We start from the raw sequence: 13,662 nt of genomic DNA on the forward strand, positions 1-13,662 counted from the left end.
CCCTGCGGTCCTGGGAGGGAACAGGGAGACAGGGCTCCTCAGTCGTCCCTCTCCCAGAATTCCCTAACCCGGAGCTGGAAGGCGAACGCCTTTCCTTGTTTAGCTCACGGAGGCCGTCAGCAGCAGAGCCCTGGCCCCTGGCTCCCGCAGGCCTCCTCCACTCCCCGTCATGGCACCACTCGCTGTCCTGAGCCAGGGCTGCCTTGGCACCAACCCTGCAGCAGGGGGGCCTTTTCACTCTTGGAGCCTGGGCGCTTGGCATTTAATGTCATTTTTCACTTTTAGCTCTAGAGTAGGGTGACACCCTGCACGGAATGAGAGAGCGAGGGCGTGTGGTAGGCGTGTATGTGTGAGAGTGCGTGCGCGTGTGTGGGTGTGCATGCATGTGTACGTGTGTGTGTGTGTGCGTGTGTGTGCGCGTGCGCGCACGCTGGGAAGCAGAGTCTCAGTGCCAGGCAGCCTTGGTTTTGTTCTGTGCGACTGTGAGAAGCAGTGGACGGACGCAGCTGGAGGGGCTCCGGGGACCCAATGGCTGATGATGATGACAAAACAGGACTTACTTGTCAGGGGATGGGTATTTTACAGAAGTTATCACTACTCCTGAAACAGTTCCAGTTTTAGATACTGTGTTATTCCCATTTTATGGATGAGGAAATGGAGGCTCCGAAAGGCTAAGTCACCCGATGAAGGTCAGAAAGGGGTAGAGTCAGGGTTCACATCCAGGTCAGCCTGACTCTAAAACCCGGGCTCACCGGCCCACACCACCCCGGCCAGCACGCCGTTAGGGGAATTAGGAGCCCGGGTAGGAGCTTGGGTCCCGGGAGGAAAGGTGGAGGCAGCAAGAGCCTGAGCACAAGACCAAGCCTGGGGTCACCTGGGAGCCAGCTCCCTGGGCGGGTCCAGCTCAGGTTAGGGGCCTGGGAGGGATGCGGAGAGACAAGGTTTCTTGACCTCCGTGCAAAGAGGGTGCAACTCCTGTGTCTGTTAGCTCTCAACATTCATTTAAGATTAGAAACAATTTAAATGATGTATTCATGTATTTAAGAATAGCAATAGTTTACCCCGCTGCTGGTTAACATAAATAACATCTTGTTTGAAAAATAGCTGTATTTCCAAAACAAAAGCCATCTAGTGAGAAGAGTGGCCTTGTTTTAATTTCTGTGCATCTCTTCAGTCCGCCCGACGCGAGGACTGCATCCGCACATCTGCTCTGTGGCACCACCGTCGGGTGACTTCTAGAAAATTCTACGTCTTGTCAGCATTATTATGAACATAGTTTCTGCCTCATGGACCCGGGGTAGGGGGTAGGGTGTGTCCTGGTCCATACTTTGGGAACTCCCGGTATGGAAGTATAAATTGTTAGCCAACATTAATTGAGGGATTATCCTGAACCACACACTGTGCTAAATGGCTACATGTATCGACTTGTTGATCTCATGTATTATAATATGTAATGTCATGTGTAGTATGATATATTATCATGTCTGATGTATTATGGTCCTCATTTTGCAGAGAACTTGTGACCTGCCCAAGGTCACATGGCCACTGAGTAGATTGAACTCAGGCAGTCCGGTTCTAGGGCCGGGTCTTTAACCACCAGGCTGTGGGGGCCCAAACCGCTTGCAGTGGGAGAATGAGGTGCAATGGATAAGAGGGCACTACAGTAAGAACCACGTCCACGCACATGCCCCTGCTGGCTCTGGTCTGTCCACGGGTCTGCGGCCCTCAGTGGGTCTGGAGGAGCTTGACAGAGGCCTCAACCGCCCCCGTGTCTCCACCAGCAGAGGGCTGGGCGCACAGTAGGTGCTCACAATGACCTGAATGAGCAGGAAGCACAGCAGCAGGTGAGGATGAACCACACCTGTGTGTGTGTGGGAGGAACCCAGCTGACACGGAGGATAGCTTCTGGTCAAGCTCCCCGAGCCTCAGTTTCCCCATTTGTATGCCAGAGGGTTGCTGTGAGGTTAGAGATGGACTGTGCCTAACTGGCTTCTACAGGGCTCCGGGAAAGACTGGATTCCTTGCGGCCTCCCCTCAGTTTGCCCCCAAGCTTCTAGCTCAGCCCGTGACACCCTCCCTAGTTTATAATTAAATAAGGTCATGAAAGTGAAAGTGCTTCCTAAAGAAATCCTAAAGCTCTAGATAGAAAATGCTGGGTGCTGTCATTTGGTCTAGTTTTCTGGGATTGGTGAACCGTCTGAATGAAATACCTATTAGACGCCCCCTCCGCCCCTCCCCCTCCCGGCTGCATCCAGGGATGGCAGTGGTTTCCTGGATGTGAGCTGTTCCAGCACAGGGGCCTCCCTCCCTGAAGCCGGCAGCTCCTTTCTTTGGGCCGCCTTTGGCTGAGTTCTGTCTTTCCCTAGAAGACTTGCGAGGAAAAGAGACTAATTCCCAGCATCTGGCTGAATTAAAATAATTACATCTGCGCGGCTTTGCCTCCGCTGTTCCAGCTCCCGATTCCGTGGGAGGATCAAAGGAAGAGGGTGGAGTGGAGAGATGGGTTCCCACCAGAGCAGAGCTTCCTGCTCCAGTGAATGCATTCTGCCGAGGCAGACAAACCCTCCTCCTCCCAGGGATGCGTGGGCGAAGGATTCGCGCGGACTCCGCGGTGACCAGCATGCTTCCCAGCACACTTCGATAGGTTGCAGGAAAGCCTTGCTCATCTAGAATCAAAATACCAAGAAAGTTCCAACAATCAGCATTTGGTTTTTAAAATAGTCCGTGATACTTGATGTTGACAATGATGAGCTTAAGCTCCTGAATCACCGTTCAATTATGCTCGGCAGGAAAGCCCAGTATTATTCCGTGTAACTGACCAAGACTGCATCGTCCTCACAAGAAGACCAGGACTCCCAGTTTAGAGTCTGTTTGATTCCCACCACCGGCTGGGTAGGTGCGCTGACCCCAGTTTACAGACACAGAGAGGTGGAAGTGGCCTAAGATCGCAGGATTCTACCCAGAATCCTCAGGGAGTCTTCCCCTCCCCCACAGTGAAGCCACGGGCCTCCATGGTCCATGAACAGCTACGGGCTTTGTGGTCTTTGTGGGGCCACTAGCCTTGAGCAGCCTGGCGAGTGGGGGCCTCTGCAGAGAGGCAGGGGTGCTGCGGCCCGGGGAGCAGGCAGCTCCTTGCTCTCACCTTCCGGGACCCTGAGCTCCCCCCAGGCCTGCGGGGCACCCAGATCTTAGTTCCAGGTCAGTGAGCACGTCCTCGCTGCCTCCCAGTCAGGTCCCCGCACACACGGGCAAGTGTGACTCACCTCTCGGACCTGCTCATGTGCTCATTCATTCCATTGCAGCAGATATGCTTGGGCTCGGTCCTCGCCCTCCCAGAGTTGCCAATTTAGCGTGAGAGACAGAAATGCCAGCTAGCCATCACAGTACAGCAGTAGTCCTCAGCCCTGCCAGACCGTGACTTCTTTTATCACAGATATTTATAGCATTCTGTACTACTCTGAAGGAAAGTTCATGGACAGCACTATGTAATGCCAACATACTAGTACATGCAGGAGAGGGAAGGAGCCCTCACAGCCACCTGGGGGAAGATGGGTGGGTCAGGCAATAATAACAGCTTGTGCTAAGACCCTGGGGCAGGGAGAGACCAGGTCAGAGAGGCGAGGGTGCAGGTGGGAGTGGAGGCCAGGGTGTGCAGGACCTGTAGCAGGGGAGCCTGGCAGCCTCGAATCCTGAAAGTCAGAACTCTCATTGTTCTCAAGACAGACCTCGGGGAGCCAGAGTCTCCCTGTGGAAAGAGCCCTGGGAGGAAAGGAGAAAGATAAGAAGAAAGAGGAAAGTGTGCAGGACCTGGAGCAGGGGAGCCTGGCAGCCTCGAATCCTGAAAAAGTCAGAACTCTCATTGTTCTCAAGACAGACCTTGGGGAGCCAGCGTCTCCCTGGGAGGAAAGGAGAAAGATAAGAAGAAAGAGGAAGAGGAAGTCAGGGACGTGGGGCAGGTTTCCCGGGAGTCTGCAGGTTGGTGTTTAGGAGATGTGTGTGCTGTGCCAGCACAGCTATGTATTCTGCATGGGGAGTGACCAGCATTCAACCATCACCCTTTCAAAGTTTGTTTGTGATTTTTTAATTTTTTTTAGTCTTAGAAGTCATCAGTTAAAAAAAAAAGAAAGAAAACCAAACAAACACATTTTTCCTGAAGCTAAAAAAAATAACGTGTTCATATGGACAAGTTGGAAGATACAAAGAAGAGAAAACCACTCAGAGATAATCGCGGATGACATTTGACAATCGCCTGCAGGGCTTTTTTCTGGGTGTTCGTGTATGTGGCTTTTCCCTTATAATTAGTAGAATGTAGGACCCGGTTTTCTTTGATTCGTCAGTAGAATATGGTGTCCAGATTGTCCCCTGTCATTAGATATTCTTGGAGAACAAGCATTGGCTAGCTGCATATTATCCCCCTACTGTATGGATGAGTCATAACTCACTGACTGTTCTCTTATGGGCAACAATATAATTAATACTGCAGTGAACATCTTCATAGCTGAATCTTTTTTTCTTTTAAACTTTAATGGATGGATTTCAGTTCGTATCCCAGACACACAGCTCAACGAGTGGGAAGGAAGATGGTCAATCTAGGTTTTCAGCCTCTGGGTGATCTAATCAACAGATCGAATTGTTTGAAAAGTTGGTCGTTAAGTTGGATGAGAGAAGCCAGCCTGACCTCAGTGTGGTTATGACAGTCGATGCATAAGACAGGCCAGGCTCCTTGACCAATGTGACCCACCATCGGTGTTCGAATGACTCTGGTCTATGGGGTCTTCGCTGATGTCCCTGCCCCTGCTCTCCTGCTTCTGCAGCCTTACCCTGGCAGGCTGGGGCTCTGGGGCCCTGGGGCCCTCTGGGAACGCAGCCGCCCTCCCAAATCAGCCCCAAGTCCTGCTGGAATCCTGAGTTTCAGAGTGGTGGCTAGTGTTCATTCAGGTGTCGTTTTTAATCGACGTCTTCTTTTCTTCTGACTAAAAAAGACAATGAACTGATTTTAGGGAAACCCATCTAGTTCTAAAGAGAAGACAAATGTCACCATGGTCTGCCGTCTATTTAAAAGTGCTTCTCAGGGTAGCGCGTGAGCAGTAGGGCCAAGTGGTGAAGAACCTGGGCTCTGGACCCAGACAAAATGTCACTGCTCACCAGCCGTGTGATGCTGGGCAAGTTACCTGAGCTTTCTGTGCCTCGGTTTCTTCCCTTGTAAAATGGCTTTATGTAAGTTTTTGATATTTTATTTATCATCGGTTTTTGCATTGGTTGTTACTTTTTAATCTATCACATTAAAATCTTGTTTTGGTTACTGAGATTTGGGGTACCCTAAATTAAATTTTGCACTGGCCTCATTCCTGTTCGGGCCCTAGAGGCTGCCAGCAAGACCCAGGCCAGAGCAGCCTTCTGTTCTCCCCTCTCCCAGCCTTCGGCCCATGTGCTGCCCTCTGCCCTCTTCTGGCTCAGGGAGGGCTGACTGCTAGAGTAGGCCAGGCCACCCAGGAGAGAAAGGCTGTTTGCTCTGCTCTCTCCAGCAGCTTCATTAACATGCAGAAAGATACAAATTCAGGCAATCCTGCTGTTTAAGAAGAACTTAATATGGTTTTTAAAAAGATAGGGTGAAAAGGCAGAAATTGCAGGAAATTATGTATTGCAGGAGCTGCTTTATCTTCTCCGCAGTCGACTCCAAGGAGGCTTCTGCTTTGGGAGCAGCATTTCCTGTGCTGAGATCCCCTCCCTTGGAGGAAAGCGAGGGCCAGGGCCAGGGCGAGGCTGAGGCTCTCACAGTGGGACTCTGGTCCTCAGCCAGGCTTCCTGCTCCTAACCCTGACGCCCAGGCCTCCTTACTGCCCCTTCCCAGCCTCCTCCCGGGCTCACACATGTATCGAGGGTCGATCCGTTCACTCGCCCTCACAAGGGGAGCAGTTGAGGCCTTGTTCATATGACTGTTGACGTGAGTCAGAGCCACCTTCAGAAGCACAGTCCCCAGACAACGAACCGGGTGCTAGCCTCAAGGACTCCCCGTGGGTGCGCACCCACTGGGGGAGCTTGCCTTGGTTCCAGCCTAGAAATCTCTGGAGGTCTGACGCATCCCCATGGATCTGACAATAGCACAGCAATACAGATGGTCATAGTGGGCTTCTGCCTAGTGGGTTTGGCTCAGTGGATAGGGCATCGGCCTTCAGACCTAAGGATCCCAGGTTCGATTCTGGTCAAGGGCACGTACCTCATACCTCGCTGGCAGGCTCCTCCCGGGCCCAGGCCCTGGTCGGGACTCATGCAGGAGGTGACCAATTGATGTGTTTCTCTCACACTGATATTTCTCTCTGTCTTTCCCTCTCTCTTCCACTCTCTCTAAAAACCTATGGAAAAATATCCTTGGGTAAAGATTAAACAAATAAAAAAAGAAATGGGAATAATAACTACACCTACCTCGTGGGGCTGTTGAGAGGATGGGATGAGCTAATAGGTGTAAAAGTAGTGCCCGGCACATAAGAGGTAGGACTGTACCACCTGGCCATTCCCAGGTGAACGACAGTGGACATGGGCAGCTTCGTGTGGCTTGGCCCGGTGCAGAGTGGCACTCAGGGGCTGGCTCCTAGAGCGCTGTGCTGGGCACGGTGCTCTGGCACTTGGCGTATGCCCTCTCCTTTATTTTCCACAGGCTCACAGGGGCGTTAGGACTCCACTGGTCAGAGGAGAACATCATGACTTAGGCTGAGGTGCTGGCCCCGAGCTGCTCAGCTGGTAGGTGCCGAGCTGGGGTCCCAGCAGGAGGCCTTGGCCTCTCTGTCGGGTGCCGGGCGGGGCCAGTGGCCTCCCAGGGAGCACTGAGTGGTCCTGGGAGCCTGGTACTAAGTTCTGCATTCATTTTTCTCGAATACTCTACTCCCCTTCCTGAGCTGGCAGGCCCCGAGCGTTCTCCTAGGAAGCACAAATAAGAGCACTTGCCCCTGGATTTTGTGGCACCAGCTGCAGTTGTTTCAGATGCTGTGTATGTATTTATGTGACAGAGTGGGTCGTGGTGTGTGGTTCGCTGATGTGCGTTCAGGTGTCGCACAGGTGACCTCCAGGTGGGTGGGTCGCGTCTAGACACACGGAGCTGTGGCCTGGGGAGGCTGGAGGAGCCTGGGGTCCCAGGCTGTCCCCTGAGTGCTGGCCCTCCCAGCTGCAGCCCTCCCCACTGCATCAGCACTGACACTACACCTCCCGGCTTGAAGGGACAGTGGCGGGCATCCTGTTGAGCACGTCACTTTACAGATGAGGAAACTGAGGCTCAAAGAGCTGGAGGGACTGTGGGGACCAACCGGAACGCAGAACCCTGGTTCCCCATGGGACTGTCCCCCTTCTCCTCAGCAGGGGCTGGTCTTCTCTCCTCATCTCTGATGCCACTGCTGGGTGTCTCCGAGGGGAGGAGCCAGGGCCAGGTGGCCTGTGCAGGCACACAGGGCCTGTGCTTGGTCTCATGCTCTGTGGTCACTGTCCTGAAATCTCTTAATACTTCTTGAACAAAAGACCCCACAATGTCTCTTTCCACTAGGCCGCACAGTTATCCACTTGGTGCTGGAAGGAGCCCTAGGCCCTGGGCTGCCTCCTTTTCCTGGGGCGGGGTAATGAACAGAGGAAATCCTTGGTAGCAATGAAAAAACGGGGTTTCACGGGCCTCTGGATGCCTGTCTGGAGTCTAGAGCTCAGTCCGGGGGAGTGTGGGGGGGGGGGGAGGGGGGGGGGGATGGGAGTGGGGAGCAGAGCTTCCCGGGAGGCATGACCAGGCCGCCTCTGCCCTGCAGGGCGGGAGTGGAGCCTCCTCCCAGGAAGAGGCAGGGCCTGCTAGGCTTAGGGAGCAGGATCTCTAGGAGGGTGAGGGGCAAGTCCTGAAGTCGGCCGCCTGGGGTAGCCTGTGTGGCCTTGGGCATTTGACAGCCCGAAAAGCCTGTTTCTCATCGGTAGGAGAGCAGAGGAGTTCGCGGTGCAGTTATGAGGATTCAGTGAGTAACGTGCAGCCATAACATACGAAGAATGATGTCCTTATTAGCTCTGCGCCAGCAAGTGCTCCGTAAGGCAGCCACCCTCCTGCCCCAGGGCCGAGCCCAGGCTTCCTGGGGGGCTCTGGGACTCCTTGGGCTTCTAGGCCTGGGGAGCCCCGGCCAAGCCTCTTTCTCCCTCTCAGGTGGCGACATGAGGGGCATGGAAGAGACGTCGTGACGTCGTTCCCGGCCCCTCCGTGCTGGCCTGGCCGTGTCTCAGCCCTTCAGGGGGCACTTCTGTCCCAGGGGGCCCCGCGCCCCGCCCTCCCTGTCCAGCTGCCCCGAGGCCAGGGCAGGCAGGGAAGCGCCGTGTGAGCGGTAATGTGCTCTCTGGAGGTGGAGGGTGCCGGAAGGGGCCTGGGCTTGACATCAGTCGGACTCGTGGAAGTTCTGCTCTGCAGTGTCAGCCAGTGGCCAGGGCAGGTTACTTAGCACCCCTGACCCCCAGCTTCCTCCTCTGTAAAAAGTGATGAAGGATTATCTTGAGGCGAAATGTGATAAGGCTGTGAAGCACCGAGCTCAGTGACTGGCCCACACAGACGGTGTCTGATGAATGTTTGTTGAATGAATGAATGAATGAATGAGTGAGCGAATGAGTGAGTGAATGGAGGGATGCTCTGTGTTTGCTGTTGTCAGATGTCCTGGAAGGAAGGCGTGTGAGGTGGTGGGAGTGGAGGTGGGGCAGGGACAGAGGCCTCCACTCCCACCACTGTGTTGCGGGGAGGGGAGAAGTGTTCAGATAATCAGAATCGCTTGCAGGCACATAGCACTTAGCATGCGCCATACACTGTTCTCAGCACTGTACTCACATGAACAACAAGCACATGAGGTAGGCCCCCCAGTACCCCCATTTTATAGATGAAACTGAGCACAGAGGGTACCTTGCCGTAGGTCACACAGCCAGTGAGGGATGGAGCTGAAGCAGGCAGCCTGGCTGCAGCGACCATGTGCCTACCTTCATTCCCTACCCAGCCCTTCCCCTCTGCTGCCAGTGTGGTCCTCGCTGGCTGTAGGACACTGATTTCAAGGGCGGGGCCTCCTTTTCACTCAGAGGAGGGGGCAGCGTGAGAAAGCTGGGTGGCTTCCCGACAGGCCCCGCCCTCGAGGGCAGGCCAGGCCCCAGGTATAGGATAGGGCCCCAGCTCTGGCCACTGGACAGTGATTAGTCGGATGCGAAGCTTTCAGGTGGGCGAGGCCACATGGGGATGGGTGGGGAGGAGGTCGGAGGCATCTTTGCCCAGTGCCCTGCCGGCCACCGTGAGCAAAGGGGCCGGTCACCATGCGAGGGGAGGGTCCCGCGGCCCAACCAGGGCCTGAGTACCGTCTTTGCACTCGGGCGGAGGCTTGGGTCTGACGGGGCCGTGAACTGGCCACGGGAGTCAGAAACCCCGGGCTCTGCCTGGTGGACTTGGGGAGTCCTCCCTGCTCTGGGCCTCAGGCCACATCTACCTTAGAGTGAGTTGGGTGTGAAAGTGACGCCTAAGGTTACGTGTCTTCTAGGAACCACACAGATGTGTAAGGGAGCGAGGCCTGGGCAGAGCATGGGCGTTGGGGGTGGCAGGTCCAGAGTGGCCCTGGGTCAGTCATCTCAGCTCTCGAAGCCACTCAATAAAATAGTGAAATTGTGTGTTAACACTGGCCGTGTGGGTGTGACTGCCTGCTCTCTGATGAGCACTTCACACCCTTCACCTCATCAGTCCTCACAACAGCCCTTTGGGATGTGTACTGTGATCGGCCCATGTGAGAGGGGAAACTGAGGCTCCAAGAGGTACCCCCCCTGCCTGAGGTCTCCCAGCTAGAAAGTGGCCGAGCCAGGATTCACCCCCAGGGCAGCTCGCCCCAGAATCCACCTGCTTCAGGGCAGACTGTGCTTCTGCCAGACCTGACGGTGGGGGGTCGTCTGGGGATGAAAAGAGACCCTGGAAGTGTTAGCCCAGGGCCTGGCCCTTAGTCAGTGCCGGGCAATGGGAGATGCTGCCCTTTCTAACAGCTGGTGCCTGGGGTCCTCCTGCTTCCAGGGCCTGGGGCTACGTTCCCACAGGGATCGGGGCGCCTCCAGCCTTCTCCTCCTCACACCCCTGCTCCCCTCCCCTCAGGATGTCGCCACAATGCAGTTCTGTGCCAACAAGCTGGACAAGAAAGATTTCTTTGGGAAGTCCGACCCGTTCCTGGTGTTCTACAGAAGCAACGAGGATGGAACGTGAGTCCCCAGCAACACGGCACCCCTTCTGGGGTCGGGGCGGGCGGGCTTGCGTCCACCTCCTCCCTGTGCTGCCTGGGCTCCTGCTCCAGAGGGGATGGAGGTCAGGGCTCCGGGGGTGCCTGGCCACGCGGATGGGCTGGTGGGGCTGGGGCAGCCTCCAAGCCAGCAGTGCCCCTCTGGGGGCCTCAGCAGAGGCGGGTGGTGATGTGTGGAAGGTGGGGGAGTGGGTAAAAGCAGAGTGAGGGCGAGAATAAGGGTCTCCTCTTCCTTCTTCCACACCAATCAGTCCATATACCCAAGCCCAGTTCTCCACCCACTGCCCTCTGAACACCCCACTGCCATGTCTCCCCCACTGCTGCACCCCCAGATGGCAAATCTGGGCCCTCTCCCCGCCCAGCCCCACACCTCACTGTAGGCTTCATTCAAAACTCTACACGTCTTCCTCTCCTGTCCCTGATCCAGAAGCCACCACAGCAGACAGGAACACACACACACACACATTGGCAAATGTAGGTCAGCTATGCACAGAGGGACAGATTCTAGGTGGGTGCTCCGGGGGCCCAGGGCCTCCCCGCCAACCAGCTGTGTAACTAACCCCAGGCAAGTCATGCCCCTCTCTGGGCCTGCTTTCTCGTCAGTAGAAGAAACCAAGTGGATGAGGTGGTCTCCGCGGTCCCTTTAAGCAGCACAGGGCAGGGAGGCTGAGGCCACTTAGGCTGGCGTTCTGCGGAGCCAGGAAGCGATGGGCCAGGAAGGTTAATTAGAAAAGCGCTGCTGGAGCAGGGCAGGGACGCGGGGTTTGAAGAAGAGGAAGAAAATGGGTCCGCGGGGAGGCGCGGGGAAGCACAGGCCAGAGGAAGGGCGTGCGCAGGGCAAGTGCCCGGAGCAGAGGCAGAAAGGCCTCGCCAAGTTCTCTTGGATCCTGAAATTCTTGTGTGCGGGTGTGTGCCCGTGTGTGTGTGTGTGTGTGTGTGTGTGTGCGTCTTCCTCTCCTGTCCCCTGATCCAGAGCCACCACAGCAGACAGGAACACACACACACACACATTGGCAAATGTAGGTCAGCTATGCACAGAGGGACAGATTCTAGGTGGGTGCTCCGGGGGCCCAGGGCCTCCCCGCCAACCAGCTGTGTAACTAACCCCAGGCAAGTCATGCCCCTCTCTGGGCCTGCTTTCTCGTCAGTAGAAGAAACCAAGTGGATGAGGTGGTCTCCGCGGTCCCTTTAAGCAGCACAGGGCAGGGAGGCTGAGGCCACTTAGGCTGGCGATCTGCGGAGCCAGGAAGCGATGGGCCAGGAAGGTTAATTAGAAAAGCGCTGCTGGAGCAGGGCAGGGACGCGGGGTTTGAAGAAGAGGAAGAAAATGGGTCCGCGGGGAGGCGCGGGGAAGCACAGGCCAGAGGAAGGGCGTGCGCAGGGCAAGTGCCCGGAGCAGAGGCAGAAAGGCCTCGCCAAGTTCTCTTGGATCCTGAAATTCTTGTGTGCCCGTGTGTGCCCGTGTGTGCCCGTGTGTGTGTGTGTGTGTGTGTGTGTGTGTGTGTGTGTGTTTGTGGGGGGGGGGGGGGCGGGGGGGGGGGGGGGTGTGGTGTGTGTGTGTGTGTGTGTGTGTTGGGGGCAGGGACGTGGCAGGGAGGAGCTGTGTTGCGGTTCAAGAGAAAATGGATTTTTAAATCTGAACGTACAAAACAAGGGAAATTAGGTGTGACATTTGCATAACAAAGGGATTCTTTGTCTCACCAGAGGACTCCCAGTAGAAGGTCTTTAAATAATTCTGTTGACTTTGACTTGACTTGGCGGAGGGAGGAGAAGGCCGGGTGGTGTTCTAGGGCCACAGCATGTCCACCCAGGGCCCCTGCAGAGAGGCCAGGCCGGCCACACGGGGCTGTCTCAGAGGCGGGCGGCCGACCAGGAGGAGGGGGGGATTTGGGTTTGGGAGCAGGAAAGGGGTGTGCTGCAGAGTGTTTTCCAAAGATTGTTCCAGAGAGCAGATGTGTAGGATGGATGGGGAGGGGCGGGGAAGAGGAAGAGACTCGTGACTGACACGTGAACAGGTGCTGAGCACCCGGCAAGCTGTGCTGTGGAAGTGCCGGGGAGGCGGGGGCGGGAGGACGGGGCAAAAGGACAGCGCGGGCACCTGTCAGCAAACTTGGGTGGGGCCTGAAGTCACAGCCCCGCCCTGGCAGTGAGCTGCGGGGGGCGGGAGGGCTGAAGGTGGCAGCTGGTCAGACGGGGGAGGCCATGGGAGCTTATTGGGGGTGAGTTTCAGCTGAAGCAGGGCTGAGTGTGTCCCTGGGGACACCCAGGTGGCTGGAGAAACCCACCCCGAGGCCCCTGAGAGGTGGGCTAGCCTGCAGGCACCTGTGAAGATGCTGAACTGGTGAGAGCAGGGTGGTTCCTCCCCTTCCCCCCTCCTCCAGTTTGAGGAGGGGAGAGTGGAAGGCTTGGGAGACACCCCGTTAGGAGGGTGGGCGGAAGGTCAGTGAGGGGCCCAGGGAGTGAGATGTCACGCCTGCCACCCCAGGAGGGACAGGGAAGGAGGCATCCACCGAGCGCCCTGTGCTCCTGGCCCTGTACCTGCCGTCTTCCTCATCCCATCACTCGTCTGGGAGCAAGAATGTGACCAGGAGAACGGCCCCCCCGCCAGGCTGCCTTCGCCGGCGTGGCGCTGCCTGTGGTCAGCTGTGTGACTTTAGGCAAGCCTAACCCACCGGGACTTTCCGGGAGAAGGACAAGTGCTGACTCTCGCTGTCCAGTATGGTCGCCATCGGGCACATGGAGCTGTTGAGCGCTTGAAATGGGCCTGATGGACGGCGGAACTGAGTTTTAAATTTCATTTCATTTTAGTTCATTGAATGGAAGTGGTCACATGCACTGTGGCTGCCGTTCTGGACAGTGCAGCTCTAACTCGGTGTGTCCATGGGGCGGATCACAGCAGCCCTCTGCTATGAGGATTGATGAGTTAACACCTGTGATTAGAGCAGGGCCCGGCAGCTCCTGTTCTGTCCCCATGTTCCAATGAGAGGGGAGCTCAGAGAGGGAGAGTGGTTTGCCTGGGGCCGCACAGCTGGTGACAGTGGCCCTGGGACTGTCTGCTCCACCACCCACTGAGCAGAAAATGAACTGAGCGGTGACATGACTGCAGGGACCGCAGGGCGTCGAGGGGCCTGTGGATTCGGTGGGGATCGGGGATTCGGGCAAGAGTCTGAAACAGAAAGCAGACTGCACAGGGCTCGAGAAGAACCAGCTGGGAGGGAATCAGGCTGACAGCTCAGAGCCCGGTCTGGAAGTTTGGCTGGCCAGGGAGGCCACCGGGGAGGCAGTGGCTCCAAAGGATGGGAGGCTGGAGGGTCCACCCAGGTTAGTGCAATCAGGGCTTCTGCACAGCAAACCTCCCTCCCTTCACACCCATTATGCTCCTGCCCCTCCCTCCTGCCTTCCCCCC

General features: G+C 56.3%; 1 protein-coding gene across 1 annotated transcript in view; it reads left to right on the top strand.

Annotated features, from left to right (window-relative positions):
• Positions 1-10,115: 10,115 nt before the first annotated feature.
• Positions 10,116-13,662, top strand: part of LOC102241779 (copine-5-like) — a 12,902-nt gene continuing 9,355 nt past the window's right edge. Inside the window, exon 1 of the mRNA XM_005856723.2 lies at positions 10,116-10,218. Within this exon, the coding sequence (XP_005856785.1) occupies positions 10,127-10,218 (92 nt within the window). The 5' untranslated portion in view covers positions 10,116-10,126. The remainder of the gene's footprint in view (positions 10,219-13,662) is intronic.

The sequence above is a fragment of the Myotis brandtii genome, unplaced genomic scaffold (genome assembly GCF_000412655.1).
Source record: "Myotis brandtii unplaced genomic scaffold, ASM41265v1 scaffold1041, whole genome shotgun sequence".
NCBI classification, from domain to species: Eukaryota; Metazoa; Chordata; class Mammalia; order Chiroptera; family Vespertilionidae; genus Myotis; species Myotis brandtii.